Here is a 14,827-nt window from a genome sequence, read left to right on the forward strand (position 1 = left end):
AACCTACAAGCACAAGAGAAAAACCCACCAGGTGAGAATATTCCATCGCCATCTTTATTCGACCATCCAATAATCTCTCTCATCTTTCGAAGTGTTATTTGTTCCATGAGGACAAAAACAGGGGCAATTTCATACGTAAACCTGTGTGGGTAAAGCAAACAAAACAAACAAAATTAAATACAGATTCAAAAAGCATAATCAATTGCTTCAGATTCCTAAAAGTTTTCCTGTAACTCAAGGATCTGATATCGCAAACGTTACGCAAGCAAATATCCTCAGAACACAATATGTGAAATATTGGTCAATAAAGACCTGCAGTATCAATAACTTTTCTATTACAACCAGCATGAGACCCAATATTCACCATCACAGAGCTTCTGACTGCTATGTTGCTGCACATTTGTCTCCCAAAGTGACAATTCTTTATTAAAACAGTGAACTTCAATGTGCTAACCACAGCCATAATTAGAACTATTGAGCTAGGGCTCTGAAGTCTAAATACAATTAATTATGTGGATTTATTCTGTTGATGATCTCCAAGGACAACTTATTTCTACAATACCATGTGATCAATAACTGTCAAGAGTAATTATAAATGATGATTTTCTAATTACCAATTACAAATACAAGACAGCAGTCAACGGTTGTATCCATTTAATGAAGGCAAAAAGCAGTGCATAGCCTGGTGTGCCATGATGTCACCGACAGATCTGCGGATGGAAAGTGACAGCCATACAACCATTTCTGGGGAAGAAGCTACACGGATAAAATGCTACTGCTGTAAATAAGCTGAGTGTTGGGTATGCCAAGATAAAAAAAAAAAAAAGCAATAAAGGTTAAAAATATTTATGTAAATGTGGGAAGGGGGGAAGGGGAGGGAAAGAATGCAGGAGCAGAAAGAAACTAAGCATTCCAGCTGTGATTTTTAACAGAATCTTTAGGAGGGTGACACCCTGACACTTTGGAACTGCATGATCATTTCTGTTTTCAACGTAAATAATTTCACCACAATTTACATGTTGTTTCTTTAATACTAAAATGACACTGAGAATTATTACGGCAGACCCTAGGGGCACAAGCTATTCCTGAAAGCTTGTATTTCACTTATGTCTGCACTGTTTAGTTTAAAATATTAAAGTTCATATCTTTGTTGACAGCTGTCACTGCTATTTTGAGAAGCAAAAATATGATTCCTTTTGCTTTTATCATGATCAGAACTGTCAGAGACAGGCAGAGGAATCCCAATCTGGAATTTGGGTGTTACCAGTGACTACAGAGACATAATGTTAACAAACCAGTTGATGTCTGTAACCTTCTCAGTATAAAAAACACCACAGTTCATTTTGTTCTGTGTTTTTTCAAACATTGCAAATCTCAGACACATTCCAACCTTTATTTAGGCAGAATGCCCAGCTGAAGCCAACAGGAGCTCAGCAGTGTACAGTGTAGCCTATATATGAGACAAACTGAAGTCAACGTGATTTTCTCCATCAGTTTAAATGCATTTTGAATTTTATCTAGAAACCTGGCACGTTCACCCTATGTACTTCCCGAAACACTTCAGCATTTGCACAAGAAGTGCACAATATTAAGCAAGATCTTTGTTTATAAAATACTAAGATATCATGTGGGAAACTGAAAAGGTACGAAAACCCAAATAAAATAGTGTCTATTGATTTTATTGTGTAATTATTTTCTGAGTCCCTGAAGTCTGACAAAGAAATTAAAAAACCACAGTGGATGGTAGTAAGAAATAAGGGCAGTGTAGTTATGTTAGAGGATGGCTATGATTTCAAAAGTCATGTCTTGCCCAAGGTCAGTCCAAATCATTGTCTGTTTTAAACTTGAATGATTTTGAAAATTTCTGTAAATCTCAGAAAACGTGTTTCAGAACCAAACTTCTGACTGAACATACTGATTTCATCTTTGTTATACAGTTACAGGTATTTCTATAAATGAACAATAGTCACGAGCCTTAGGCCTTCACTAACAAAAGAAATGAATGGGTTTATGTTAGGAGTAGCCAGTGCTGACTTAATTCTTCACTCACCTAAAGGCAGGTGCATTTTTATCAGGACAAATACAAAGCACTGTATATCATTTTTTATATGCTACATTTTCATAAGCATTGATGAATAGTACCATCAATATAATTCTCTCATCTTAGCTACCAGGGGCATAAAGGGAACTTCCAGATCATACTGTTGCCCTCCAGCCCCCACATGACGGATCCCCAGACAGAGCTGACTGAATAACGGCAGCTCCTGAGGATTACAGCAAAGTCCTATGCTTGGTAGTTGAGCTACAAATAACGCATTGGTACGTGATTTCCAAGCCGATTACTTACTTATTACATTTAATTTCATCTATTGTCTTCACAGTGACATTTAAGGAACATTTCCTAGTGACAACATAATATTTTTTTTAAGAGAATGCAGATGTTTCTGTTACTCAAAATTCCGTCAAGAAAAAATAGAAAATGTATTCCTCTAACTGCACGCTAATATTTTAAGTACTCTTTGTAGGTGGAAAAGAAAGATGGCAAATGGAGGACATTCCCTACTGCAACCCAGCGTTACTGTTGCATTACACGGTTGTGTAACTGAAAGGCGAAAGCCGCTCCTAGATAAAGGTCAGAACCTGCTCTTCTGTGCTGGAACGCTGCTCAAAACAAGTGGTACGCTCCCCAGAGCTCAAGGAGCCACTCTAGCCACTGTTAATAACCCTGTCAGCACTCTGAACTCGTATTTTACAAACACCTTGCTTCAACCATACTTGCAATTACTGCCTTACCCTAAGGCCCGTCATGTTGACCTTGGTTGGCTGAAAAAAAGAGCAATATACCATTTTCCATTTGGTAAACCTCATGCAAATAAATAGATGCAGATGCTCGCAGAAAATTATTTGCAGGATATGTTTGTGTTTAAAGTGTAAATGGATCAGAAGTTAGCTTTACAGAACCAGCTATTCAACAACGTGTTCTTAAAATCAAAATAAGAAAGACAAAAGCAACCTCATAAGACAGTTACTTTTCGGAACTGAATAAATGTGACGTTCTTAATAATGATGGCAACATTTCCTAGGGTCATCACAGTCTGCCACAGAGCTGAATTCTCATTTCCCGTGTCATACTTATGCAATTTTGTTTCTTACAAAAGGAGAGCTAAGCCAGGATAACTCAGTCAGTCGAAGGGAGCGAGGCCCGCAAAATGGTGCTCTGAAGCTCGTTTTTGTCACAGAGGAACACTATTTAAGCAACAGTTTCTTTCAGAAATGCAATCAGAAACGTTTTAGCTTTTACTTAAGGCTCTGAGAAAAAAGCACCTTGCAATCCTTGCTTTACTATGAAAATGTACATTGCTGCTGTTTGTTTTGTTTTCCCGAACGGCTTTTACACCCGAGTCCTTTATAATACATTATATATATTGCAACAACACTAGTTGAAAAGATGATAATTGTAAAGGGCAGGTTGGCTTTGGCTGGAGCACCTGATACTGTTTTCCTTAGGGCTGATGCCACAGAACAGGCACAGCTTGCAATCTACATAGAGCTGCTAATAACCAGCTGCACTTAACGGAGCACCTGCTTGTGGATGGACCTGAGGAAAAAGCTCTTGTTCAGATCTGCAGCTACATGTCTTGCATTCTGCCAATAAGCAGCAAGGTACCTGGACTAGAGGCAGCTTTACAGTCAAAACACACCCAACAAAGAGCTCCAACAAAGGGCTAAAGGGGAAGGCACATTTTGGAGTGTGTAGAAATCAATGCACAAAAACTGCCAGGGAGGTTTCTTCTTGGCTTACGCTCCTTAGTGCAAAAAGTCAGCACAATACCTTGCACTTACTTTCATTAATTCATTAAATTGATTAATTTTCATTAATTTCTTTAATTAAGCTCTCAATAAGTTCGAGGTAACTAAAAATTACGTAGTTTTCTCACTGGCAGATTATAGATGTGACTTACTTTTTAGTGCTTTATTTATTCAAGTACTGCTTTAACAAGCCTTGGTCCGGGCAGTTCTTTCCACATTAACTTTCAGTGATGCATTTTAACCCTTTCGAGGCCACCCAGAAGCAGCACAGGGACAGGTGGTGGCCCAACTCTGATACCTCTGAAGCCAACAGGAGGACAAGCAATTGTTCTACATAGTTGGTGTTCCACTGGTACTGATGTGGAATTACCCAGTCTAGAGACAAATGATTAAACAATATATCTGGAAAAGATCGGTAAGACTGCTCTGAGAGATGAGAATTATTTTATGTTGCCCAATTAGGATCAGATTATTATTTTTATATTAGAATTGGCATATTTTTCTTACCGCGTGCACTGGGCTATTTGGGTTTATCAGGACAGTGAAACGGTTATGGTTTATATAACTGTTTGCTCTGTATTACAGTCAGGGGAGACACTTCTAACGGAGACGAAGCAATTAGCACCGAAGCGCACGTCAGTAGCGATACACGCCTATCGCGACAGGAGACGGCCCGCTAAGCACAGCCCTAGCTCGGCAGCTTACATGTTGGTGTTAGCGGTGGATGTCAGCCACTCCCCCGCCAGGCCGATCATGTCCAGCCCCGTGGACAGCTGATTGAAGAAGCGCGGGTGACCTGCAAGGGAACGACAGCGGCTTAGAGCGGCTCCGTCACCTCCGCAGCGCCGAGTTTATTCCATCCGCCACAAATCGCAGCACTCGCGACGCCGCCGACGGCGCTTCCTAAAACAACTGCAGAAATCTAAGAGCGTTAGCATCGCGTTAACGGACGTTTCTATTACGAGAGCCCCCTCGGCGCTCACCGGCACCGCTCGCTGTCGCCACGACGGGCGATTCGGGGCGCTATGCCAGGAGCCACCCCGCCACATCCCCGCCGCCCTCCGAGGGAGCCGTGCCCGGGCCGCGGCTCCGGGAGGGGAACGGCACCGCCGTACCAGCGGGGCGCTGACGGCAGGGGGGCTCCGTGCTCAGAGCAGTGCCAGCACAGTGCCAGCACACGGCACCGCGTCAGGACACGGATAGGCGGCTCCCGGGAACGGGCTGAACTCCGCGGGGTTCCCGTATTGACGTTTCCTGGGATTTTATTCTCTTTTGCATTAAACGTCTGATGAACATAAAGAAGAAAAACTGCAAATTCGGTGTCATTTATGCTCTCATTTACCTAATGATATTGCTCCCCAGAGGTACAGACACTTCGCATTTCATCAAGTGAAGGAGATTACGTCTTAAAAACCTGTTTCTGGGCTCTGCTAACAACGTCGTGCCCTGCACCGGGGACAGCACGGGCCCGGCAGGGCCACTTCCATTGCCCGGGGCGGCCCCATTGGAGCGTCCCGCGGGACGGAGAGCAGCCTCAGAGCGCCCGGCCGTGGGCGGGACCCGAGCCGGTACGGTGCGGGAACCCACCTGTCCGCACCCCGTACTTGAGCGTGTCCCGGCAGTCCACCAGAATCTGCTCCAGGGACTCGGGGTTGTCCGACAGCTCCAGGTTGAAGCCCTCCATGCCCTCCAGCAGCTGGTGCGGGTGGTGGAAGTCCAGCACTTTGGTGGATCTGTCAAACGTCTTCCTCACGTAGTTGAGGAGTATGTCCACGACCTCCAGCAGGAACTGCATAGTCTGCTCCTCGCCATTCTTAGCGGGCAGCAAATCTGCGGGCAAAGCGGCTGTCAGCTCCCGCTTAGGGAGAGAGAGGAGGAGGCGAAGAGCCCCCGGCTCAGAGCTGCCGGAGGGGAGGGAGGCACGGCGGAGTCTATGGCTACCTGGGGCTGCTGGGGCCCCGCTGGGGAAGGGTCCACGGGAACGAGCAGCAGCGCACCGCTACCGAGTGCTCGCCTCCCAGATGCCAAAAGCACCCAAACCCCAACAACAACAACCTCTTCCCCACCCTCCCCATCTCCGGTCCCATACTAGCAGCCACAGGCCGTTTATTGCTGATCTACTGAAGAGGAAATTAATTAAATACGAAATTGCGCTCCTCCTGGTAGCTGGCTCTGAAACGACCCCGGAGGAACAGCTGGAGCCGAGCTGAAGACGATCAGCCCAAAGTACAGCAAATTGCATTTCAAAAAACTTTTAAGCACCGCCAGCGCGGCTCAGCGAACACACACGCGCGGCTTCCCCCAAAGCCCCCCAGAGAGCAGCAGCCCGGGCTGAGGCTGACAAGGGAGCCTGGAGCTGCAGGAGCGCTTACCTCGGGCATACAGGTTGGAGAAGTCTGTCTCGGTGCGGCGGAACCGGGCTTCCCGCTCGCTGTTCTCGCACGCCAGCAGGTTCTTGGAGGACTGCCGCTCCTTCAGGGAGCCCACGATCCGGCCTTTGTCTTCCAGGCTGTTGGTCCTCTGCAGGAACCCTACATCGTTATTGCAAGGTGCACAGGTCAGGGTTTTCTCGCTTCCCAACATGTTTCGAAATATCTACAGCAGCTCTCTAGATAACATTTCAAAGCGGTGTTTGCTCTGGATCTGACTAATGAGGTCAGGAATAAGAGTATTTATGGGGCTTATTTGCCTCCAGGAGGAGAGCTCAAAATGCCATCAACTGCAAAAACCCAGCCATGCAAAAAACAAATTTTTGTCACTTAGTGCAGTGGTACATTCTTATTAAGTCGATCAGACAGATTCCACTTCAGTAACCAGACACTGGAAGAGAGTTCAGGATGAGTCAATGCTATTTCAGCCTGCAGGCGAAGTTTATGGACCTAACAGACAGGGGCAATGATGTATGATGAAAATCAGGGCCACTTTGCTTCTCCTCGTGGTGCTCACACGCACAAAAGGCACGGGAGCGGGCGGCCGTTCTGCAGCGTCCTCCTCGGTGCCTTAAGGGCAGCGGCAGCACCCACCGAGCCCACCTCCCCGCTCACAGAGGGAAAGGTGGCCGCAGCAGAACGAGCCCCAAAGGCTCTGCCACTGCCCTCGTCCCCCCCTGGGGCTCCGCTCCCACCGGCGCTTAGGACCTCGGCTCCCCGCGATACCAGGGTACGGCCAACAACCTCTTTTCAGGGTTTGTCTCACTGAATTAGATGACGCCTGATAAAACACCCGTGGCGCTGCCCTTTCCGTTGCCCACGAAGGCAGTGGATTCAGACCTCCCGGCGCTGCGGGGTGCATGGGGCAGGCGGCAGCAGTGCCAGGCTGAACCGCAGTGCTCGGGTCGGCCATCGCGTTCTCTGCAGTTTTGTTCTGAATGAGGAACAGCTGAGCCCGAGTCCCCCGTGCTCGGGGCTGATCGTCAGAAAGGAACACTTCGGGACGAGGAAAGCCATCGCTGGGACTTCGACCCCCCACGGCCCCCGACGCCGCTTCTCCCCTGCGCTCTCCGCTGCCGGCCGCGTGCCCCGGGCTCCTCGGGTCACAGCTCGGGACCGACGGGCTCTGTTTGTACGTAGTTGTTTTGGTGCCGCCGCTAGCGGTCCTTGCAGTGAGTCAGGGGCTCCCGCTCGTTAGGCGGACGGCTAACACCGAAGCAGGTGCAGTTCAGCCTGAATTCCGGAGCGCCCATCTTTCCCCAGAGCCGCGGCCTCGCTTCGCTGTACTTTCCCACCCGTCATTCTTCCCGGCTCCGTGCGGGGCGATGCCGCTGGGCTGCGCTGGGCTCGGGGCGTTGCTGAAGGCTCTGGCCGAGGATGTTCACACTGCTGGTGCTGCCCGGGCCGCAAGGAAGTGCGGCAGCCTTGGCTCGTGGGTTCCTTCTATGCCCGACCGGGTCGCGCCACTGTCCCGCGTGGAAAGAAAACCACACAGAGATCCAGAGAGGAGCAGAGGACGGCCCGCTGCCAGGGTCACCTTTCCGGTAGGGACGACGAGCGCAGCGCTTCCCAGCAGGGGTGCATCGTGCCCCTCTGACAGGCGTTCCCTTCGACGCGCATGAAGAGGCCGAACCTGTGCAAGTAGAGGGCGGGCTGCGAGGGAGCCCCTCGGGCCCGGAGCGACCGCGGGTCTGCGTGACCCCACACCGGGGCTCGGCAGGAGGCGGCGTGGGAGCCCTCTGAGGCAGGGACCGCCCCGCGAGTCCCCACTCGCGCCCCGGCACTCCACAGACAGCGTGAATCCCGCGCGCTCCGGGCACGAGCCGAGCTCCCGGCGTGCGCTGCTCGCGGCCATCAGCCGGCACCGAGCAGCTGCCGACGCAGCGGTTTTCTTACGCCGGGTGTTTCCGCCGATCCCAAGCAAACGGTTGCAGAATCGGCCCCGGCAGCGTTGCTAATTGCAGGAGCCGAGCACGCGGCTCCGGGCGCAGAGGGAAAGCTGTCCGCACTTCACAGGCCGTGACAGTCTCTGAAACCTCTTTAAATGTTTTGTTGTTGTTGTTTTTACAGTGGCTCTCTTCAGGAGGTGACTTTCAGGCAGGAAGGGGCTCATCCTGACACCGGCCCGTTGTTAGAGGGGAAACGGCACATAAATCTCGGGTATGTAATTACCGGGAATGTCAGGCACCAATACACGCGCCGCCCTTTGTTCAGAACCTGCGCTCCCTGTGAGCTGAGCCCTTATTTCAAGTTCGCATTCAAAGCGAATCGATTTCTACGTGACACACAGAGGAACGAAGCCGAGGCGCTGCTTTGCCACAGCTCGGTGACGGCACAGCATGTAGTGTCGGAACAGCGTCTTGCGAAAGGCACGGACGAGGAGACAGTGGCTGTAACAGTCTGACGTTGCCTTGTTTAGCACGTGCGAGCAGGGGTTGGCAGCCTCAGCGCTGTGCTCCATGTATTTCCCGAAGGCAGCATTGCCGTCCGCTCCGCGGAGCTGCACATCCCGGGCTGAGGGCTCCAGCCGAGCACAAAGAGGCGTTGCGATCGAACCCCGCTATTCCGAACCACCACGGGCACGGGGTATTTGTCGCGCCAAACAGAAGGGGGGAAAAAAAAAGCCAGAAAAGGGAAACAAACAAAGAAAAACAAAACGTAACAAACACCACAGCATCCGTGCTGGCTTTGATTTCCCTTCACAAAGCCGGCACTGCGCGCTCCTGCCGTTCTCCGACCCGAAGCGGTGCTGGGGCGTGTCATTCCCACTGTGTGTGAACCTGCACCCACACAGAGGGAGCTGCGCTGTCCCCCCATAACCCCTCTCCGGCGGCGCGCAGCGGGCCCAGCGGGGCGTTACCGCATCAGTGCTGCTCGCCAGGCTAAATTAAAACGATGATGAGAAGCCCATCGCCGCAGCAGCGAAGGGGAACGCTCCATTACACCCGGCCCGGGGCTATTTATAGAGCCAAGCGGCTGTCGGTAATGTGCCTGCGGGTGCCGATGGGATCGCTAATATGTCCCGGGTCACGCACTTGCGCCCTCGTCCTTTTTCGGTCCAAACTTGCACGTAACAGAACGTGTAGCGAGTGAGCTTCGGCTCGCGCGGGGAGGGCAAGGGGCTCAAGTATGTCACTGCTTGGACAAAAAGACCGCTTCTCCCCCCCGCCAACCAACACAGAGGCAGCAGGGGAACGGGAAATCCTGTCCGTATTCACAGGGCACGGGCTCAGCGGAACGATTCCTGCCATCAGAAATGAAGATCAGCCTGTTTGTCTCCGAAAGCGAAAGCACCGCCGAGAAATCCGGAGCGGGACGACAGCTCGTTATCTGCAAATGAATCTCCTGCTCTAACATCGCGATCTGATTGTGCATTTGTTTCCCTTTCTGCGTTCCATGTGCCTGCGCGCTGACTGGCTGCCAGCGCTATCTTACCAGCGCAGCACGCTGACGGATTGCCCTTTAATAAGGCTCTCGTTAATCTTTCTTCCCCGGGAGATCCGTATTTTCTACTCCGATAAGGCTGAACAATTTCAGACGGAGAGGCGGCCGAGCCCCGCTCGCTCCCCGCTCCCCGCACCCCGGAGGCCACAGGAGGGGCGAAGGGGCAGCGGCCGTCCCACCCGCTCCCGGGCACCCGGGAGCGCGCCCGGGGCGCGGTGCGGAGCTGCCGTGAGCCCGCCAGGGGGAGCCCGAGGTCGGTGCGCCCGGTGCCGGGGCGGAGGGGTGCGTGCCCCAGCGGAGCGCGGTCGGAGGCGTGCCGGAGCTCGGGGTGGGGCGTCCCGCGGGCGGACTTACCGCATATCTTCAGGCCGATCTTCCTGGTGCATCCGTGCGCCACGCCGCACCACGAGTCGTAGGCTGCAAGAGAGGGCAGAGGCGTTCCTTGGCACGGCGGGACCCCAGTGGGACCCCGGCCGGGCCCTGCGTTTCCCCATCTCGTTCCCTCCCCGACCCCCCCCCCCCCCCCCCTTTCGGCGGGTAGCCGGGACTCCTCGTCCCCCCGGCGACAGCGCCGGGAAGCGAGAACGGCACCTGGGGCCGGAGCATCCCATAATGCACTGGCGGGGCTCCAGGGAAGAGGCAGCTTAAAATAAAGTGGCGTGAAATGGGGTCACAGACGAGTTCAGGAATTAATTGGGTGAATAATAGTATTCGACTCGATGAAAGGACGTGGCTGGCTGGGCGGGGGCCGCTCTGTCGGGCCGCCGGTAGCCGCACCAGGGACGCTCCGTCCCGGCCGTGCCCGACGCCCGTCGCCCGCGGCGGTTCAGCCGGGCCGGACCCATCGGCTGCACGGCCCTAAGAGCCCCAGGAAACGCCGCCGAGCGGCGAGGCCGGCTCTTGCGTGGTGCAGCGCGGCCGCCCCGACGGGAACGAATTCTTCCCCGGCAATACGAAACGCGCCCCGGCCGTGCCCCGCCGAGACAGGGAGAGGGGGGCGGCGGGGCTCCCGTCACGGGCCCGGACTGAGGTGGAAGGAGCGCCCGCATCGGCCCGTACACAGCCGAGCCGCGGAGACCGCCCCCTCCACGCCGGCGGCGGAGCCGTGAGACTGTGGCTGGGGCGAGGCAGAGGGGCGCGGACCCGCCGCTCTACGCTCGATCCCGCATCGCCTCCACGGGCGGTGGGACGGCCGCAGACATGGCGGACCCCCGCGGGAGGGAAGAGAGCGGGCCGGGGCCGGGCTCGGGGAGAGGTGAGCAGCGGGGAGCGCTGCCGGGCCCGGCAGAGGAACCCTCCCGACGGGGCCGGGCCGGGCGGCGCGGTTCTTGCGCTGTCCCTCCGCGCAGCCCTTCACCCCGGTGGAGGCAGCCTCGACGCTCGTCCCCTCCCCCCGACCGCGGGACAATGACAGCCATGGCTCATCGCCCCGACAGCCCTTCCAGGGTAAAAGCGGTTCCCTCTCTGCTGTGCCTCTCAACCTTTCGTTTCTTCCTGCCGCCCGCTCTTTGTCTGTGGCGCTTTATAGCACCGAGCCGTTCGTTTGTTTCAGCATTTTGGCAGCCGGCAGGGCCGTCAGCTGATCTCACATCCACCTGCAGCAGCCTCCGCTTCGCACTCGCACCTCAATAACTCAAGGCGAATTCAGAGCAATTAGGAATACAAGGCTTTGAAAAGCTGCAATTAGCATCCCAATTTCGCTTGATTATAGGCTTCAGCGCGGGTTGAAAGGAAGCGCTAGCATTAGCATTTATAAAACGCGCGGGGGGGGGAAGGACCCGCTTTGAGCCACCGCTGTAACTTCGCCCCTTCACAGATTCGTTTTCTCCCCGCCCCGACAACATCCCCATTTTTCGGCCGCCCGCGGTTCAGCTCAGCGCCCACATCCGTCAGACGTTGCCGCAAGGCGGTCAGAGAAGGGCTGCGGGGGGCTCTCCCCGCCGCACGGACCCCGCTGCCTCCGGGAGGCGGTTCCTTTGTGTGAGCACTTTGCGCACCTTGTCTGGCGGCGCGGAACGGGCGGCACCGATCGATCGTTTCGTTTGGAAACGGGGCTTCCCGAGCCCGAGCGGAGAGAGCCTCCGAAACGCTGTAAACGAGGAAAATAATAAAACCTACTTGTGGGTCGTAAATTGGTCGGGGCGGGGTCCGGAGCGTCGTTGGAGGACGAGGGAGCGGAGGAAGCCATCCCTTCAGAAGAGCCCCAGCGCTCGGAGTTCGCCTTTCCTTCGATATTCCTCCGAGGGCGAGTGGGCAGCGAGGAATTTACTGGAAGGAAGGAAGGAAGGGATAGAAGGCGCGTTTAGTAGCCCGCTCTTCTGGAGGACCGCGCGGGGGGGCGTGGATGCCGGCGGGTGGGAGGCGGCGGCCCCCGGTGAGCAGAGCGGGTCCCAGGACAGGTCGGGCTCCCGGGCCGAGTGGGCACCTCCGCTGCCGGGCGCGGAGGCGGCCGCTCCGGGGCCGACGCGCTGAGCGTCACGCCGGGCAGATGCCTCGAGAGGCTGAGGAGCAGCCGCGTCCCCTCGCTGGATGCCGAGGCGCTACCCCTGCGCCGGAATGACGGGTTTAGCAGACCGTGAAGTCTATCGCAATGGTATCGGTGGCCGCTGAGCAGGGCGGTGAGGTGGCTCGCGTCAAAGGGAAGCCAATGTGCGGAGCGGGCTTCGAAATGATGCCCCGGCCCCGATGATGACCTACAATCCCAACCGGAGCCCATTGCCGTGCCTTATCAGCCAATCCCCGAAACACACGCCAGGCTGAGCGTCCTACCGCTAAACCCCCGCCACAACAAAGGTGCATTTTTGCCCAAGCCCAACGACACGCGTCATGCACGTATGTGTTGGCACACACACGTTTCGGCAAATCAGGGGCAAGGCACGCTCCAGCACGGCCCGCTTTGCCATGAAAGCTGCCGGTGCTGATGGTGCGAGGCGGCCGGGGGAAGCAGACCGGCTCCGATCCCACCAGATGTGCTCCTTCCTCCTCCCACCGGCACTCGGGTGTCGGCAGAGAATGGCCGGGTCAGTGCCCGCTCGTCCTTTTGTCGCCGAAGCTACCTGCGATTTATTTTATTCCCCTTGTAAAGAAAATGAAGGTCGCGGTAACGAACGGGCGCTTTCTTTGTTAGCTGCTGGTTTCACGTCTGTAGCTAACGGTTCGTTGCCATTGTTGGGCGGATTTACGTCCCCGTGTAAACGCAACGCATCGATTATTTCAATGTTAAACGGGTATTTCGCTTTTTTAAGATGAAAAAGAAAACGATCGTAAAGGAGAAGCGATTCTCCAGACAATGTCTAGAAGCGAAGTAACAGGTTAACGCGATGTGTAAGGCGCTGGCTGTCTCGAAATACCCGTTATCCCCGTGCAGCCACGACAGCGATCAAAACCAAATTTAAGAGAAACAAAAGCTCTGGATCCTGAAAGCTGCTCTCAAAGCTTTGGAAATAGGAAGCGGATGAGCGGAGACTTACCGAGGGGCGAGCGGACCGCCGTGCTACCGGAGCCCAGGCAGCAGCGCGACTCCAACCGGGAGCGTCCAGCCGCTTATAAAGTCCGCCAGAAACGACGTCGGAATACCAATCGCGCGGCGGAATTTAATGCGAGCTGACCTTTTTTTCCAGAAGTACTCGGATTTGCTTTTTTAAAAGCGTGAATCGCCGGCTGAGCTACTTCGACGCAGGCATGAGTCACAGAGCTGCCGCCGCCCCCTCCGCGCCGCTCCGCACGGGGCTGAGGCGGGGACTGGAGGGGCGGCCCCGCTTCGCCCCGCCGCGCAGGGTGGGACTCACCCGGCCCCCCACGCAGCGCTTGCCGCCGGGCAAGTCCCGGTGCCAGCGGCGCTTCCCGCTTTCCCTAGACAGCACCGGCTCGCCCCAAGGCCTCCGGGCGCAGCGGCATGAAGGCGAGGCGACCGGGCTGACCTCCGGCCCCCGGCTCCGGCCCGCCCCGCGCACCGCTCCACCGCCTCTCTCCCTCCGCCAGAGGGTGGCAGAGGCACGGGCACCACCGCTCGTTGTGCCTTCCCGGCCGCCCGGGAACACCTGGATCTCCGTGACTCCCCCAGTGCTGCCGCTGGATTATCGCTTTACACCTACCACCCTTTTGCTAAAACGCGGAACATTTGTTATTGTACCTCCGACAGCCCCAAACCCACGTTTCCCCACCCCGCCTCCCAAGCAATGCTTTGCTGACACGTCGCGGCAGTGGACGCGGTGCTAGGTACCGATGTGCTGTGGTAACTACGCAGACGCCCAAACTCTGCTCACAGAGATGACACGTAAGGGGCTGGGAAGGATCCACAATGAGACGGGGAGGAGGGAAGCAGCCAGGTGGGGCTGGAGGATTCAGCCACTTGAGGAGTGCAGGGCAGCGGGGACGTGTTCTTCCTGAGGGGCTCGAAGGGAAGGGCAGAAACTTCAACTCCTTTATGGAAAGGAGAGCGACAGACTGAGGCATTATGCGGCCAAGGCGACTGTTGTGCCGAACAGACCTACTGTCTAGGAAGTGGACACGGAGGACAACCAACGAGAACAGCAGAGGCAGCTTCCAGACACACCGAGGTGCTGGCCGCCTGGGATGACGTGACCTTCTACCATCTATTCCAGGGGATAATTTTTAAAGGTGCTTTCCGCCAAGTGGGAAAAGCGTTTGCACAGTGTGGAGCATGAGAAATATTAGTATAATTGTAGCTGATTGTCTCTACAAATGGAAATACTTTTAGAGGAAACCGTGGCAGGAAGGCAGTGCAAGGAATCAACGAAAGATCACGCAAAGACCTCAGAAGCCATCCATTACTGAAAGGTGCCACCTTCCCACACCGAGCCCCGGAGCAAACATCGTTCTTTAGCACCGAGGGGAAGCCGCCGGGTCACGAAGCTCCGCCGCCGCAGCCCCTCGGAGCTGCAGCGATCGGCACCACGGACAGCGCCCGTCGCGCCCTGCGTCGCCCGAGCGATTCCGAACGACCGCGAGCGATTCCGAACGGCCCCGAGCGGCCTCGCGGGAGGCGGAGAAGGCAGAGCGCCGCACGCCGCCGGCCCCTCCGGCCGGGCAGAACGCTGAGGGGAGCGACGCAGACGTGACTTGACGCCGCCCCCGCGGCCCTCCAGGTGGCGCTGTACCTCAAGGCCAGGACCGGCAGGCCG

The 14,827-nt window shown here is 55.1% G+C and overlaps 1 protein-coding gene across 2 annotated transcripts in view; it reads right to left on the bottom strand.

Annotated features, from left to right (window-relative positions):
- The window catches only part of GAD1 (glutamate decarboxylase 1), a 54,110-nt gene that overhangs the window by 13,793 nt on the left and 25,490 nt on the right, over nucleotides 1-14,827 (bottom strand). The window contains exons 1-7 of one of the 2 annotated variants that reach the window (NM_204913.2): nucleotides 13,154-13,419; nucleotides 11,802-11,951; nucleotides 10,038-10,100; nucleotides 6,183-6,341; nucleotides 5,398-5,640; nucleotides 4,516-4,606; nucleotides 29-141 (exon numbers count right to left, since the gene is read on the bottom strand). In NM_204913.2, the coding sequence (NP_990244.1) occupies nucleotides 29-141; nucleotides 4,516-4,606; nucleotides 5,398-5,640; nucleotides 6,183-6,341; nucleotides 10,038-10,100; nucleotides 11,802-11,871 (739 nt within the window). In that variant the 5' untranslated portion in view covers nucleotides 11,872-11,951; nucleotides 13,154-13,419. Of the gene's footprint in view, nucleotides 1-28; nucleotides 142-4,515; nucleotides 4,607-5,397; nucleotides 5,641-6,182; nucleotides 6,342-10,037; nucleotides 10,101-11,801; nucleotides 11,952-13,153; nucleotides 13,420-14,827 lie in introns of those variants that run through there. The other variant, XM_040703325.2, reaches the window with a different exon arrangement.

This window comes from Gallus gallus, chromosome 7, assembly GCF_016699485.2.
Source record: "Gallus gallus isolate bGalGal1 chromosome 7, bGalGal1.mat.broiler.GRCg7b, whole genome shotgun sequence".
Lineage (NCBI taxonomy): Eukaryota > Metazoa > Chordata > Aves > Galliformes > Phasianidae > Gallus > Gallus gallus.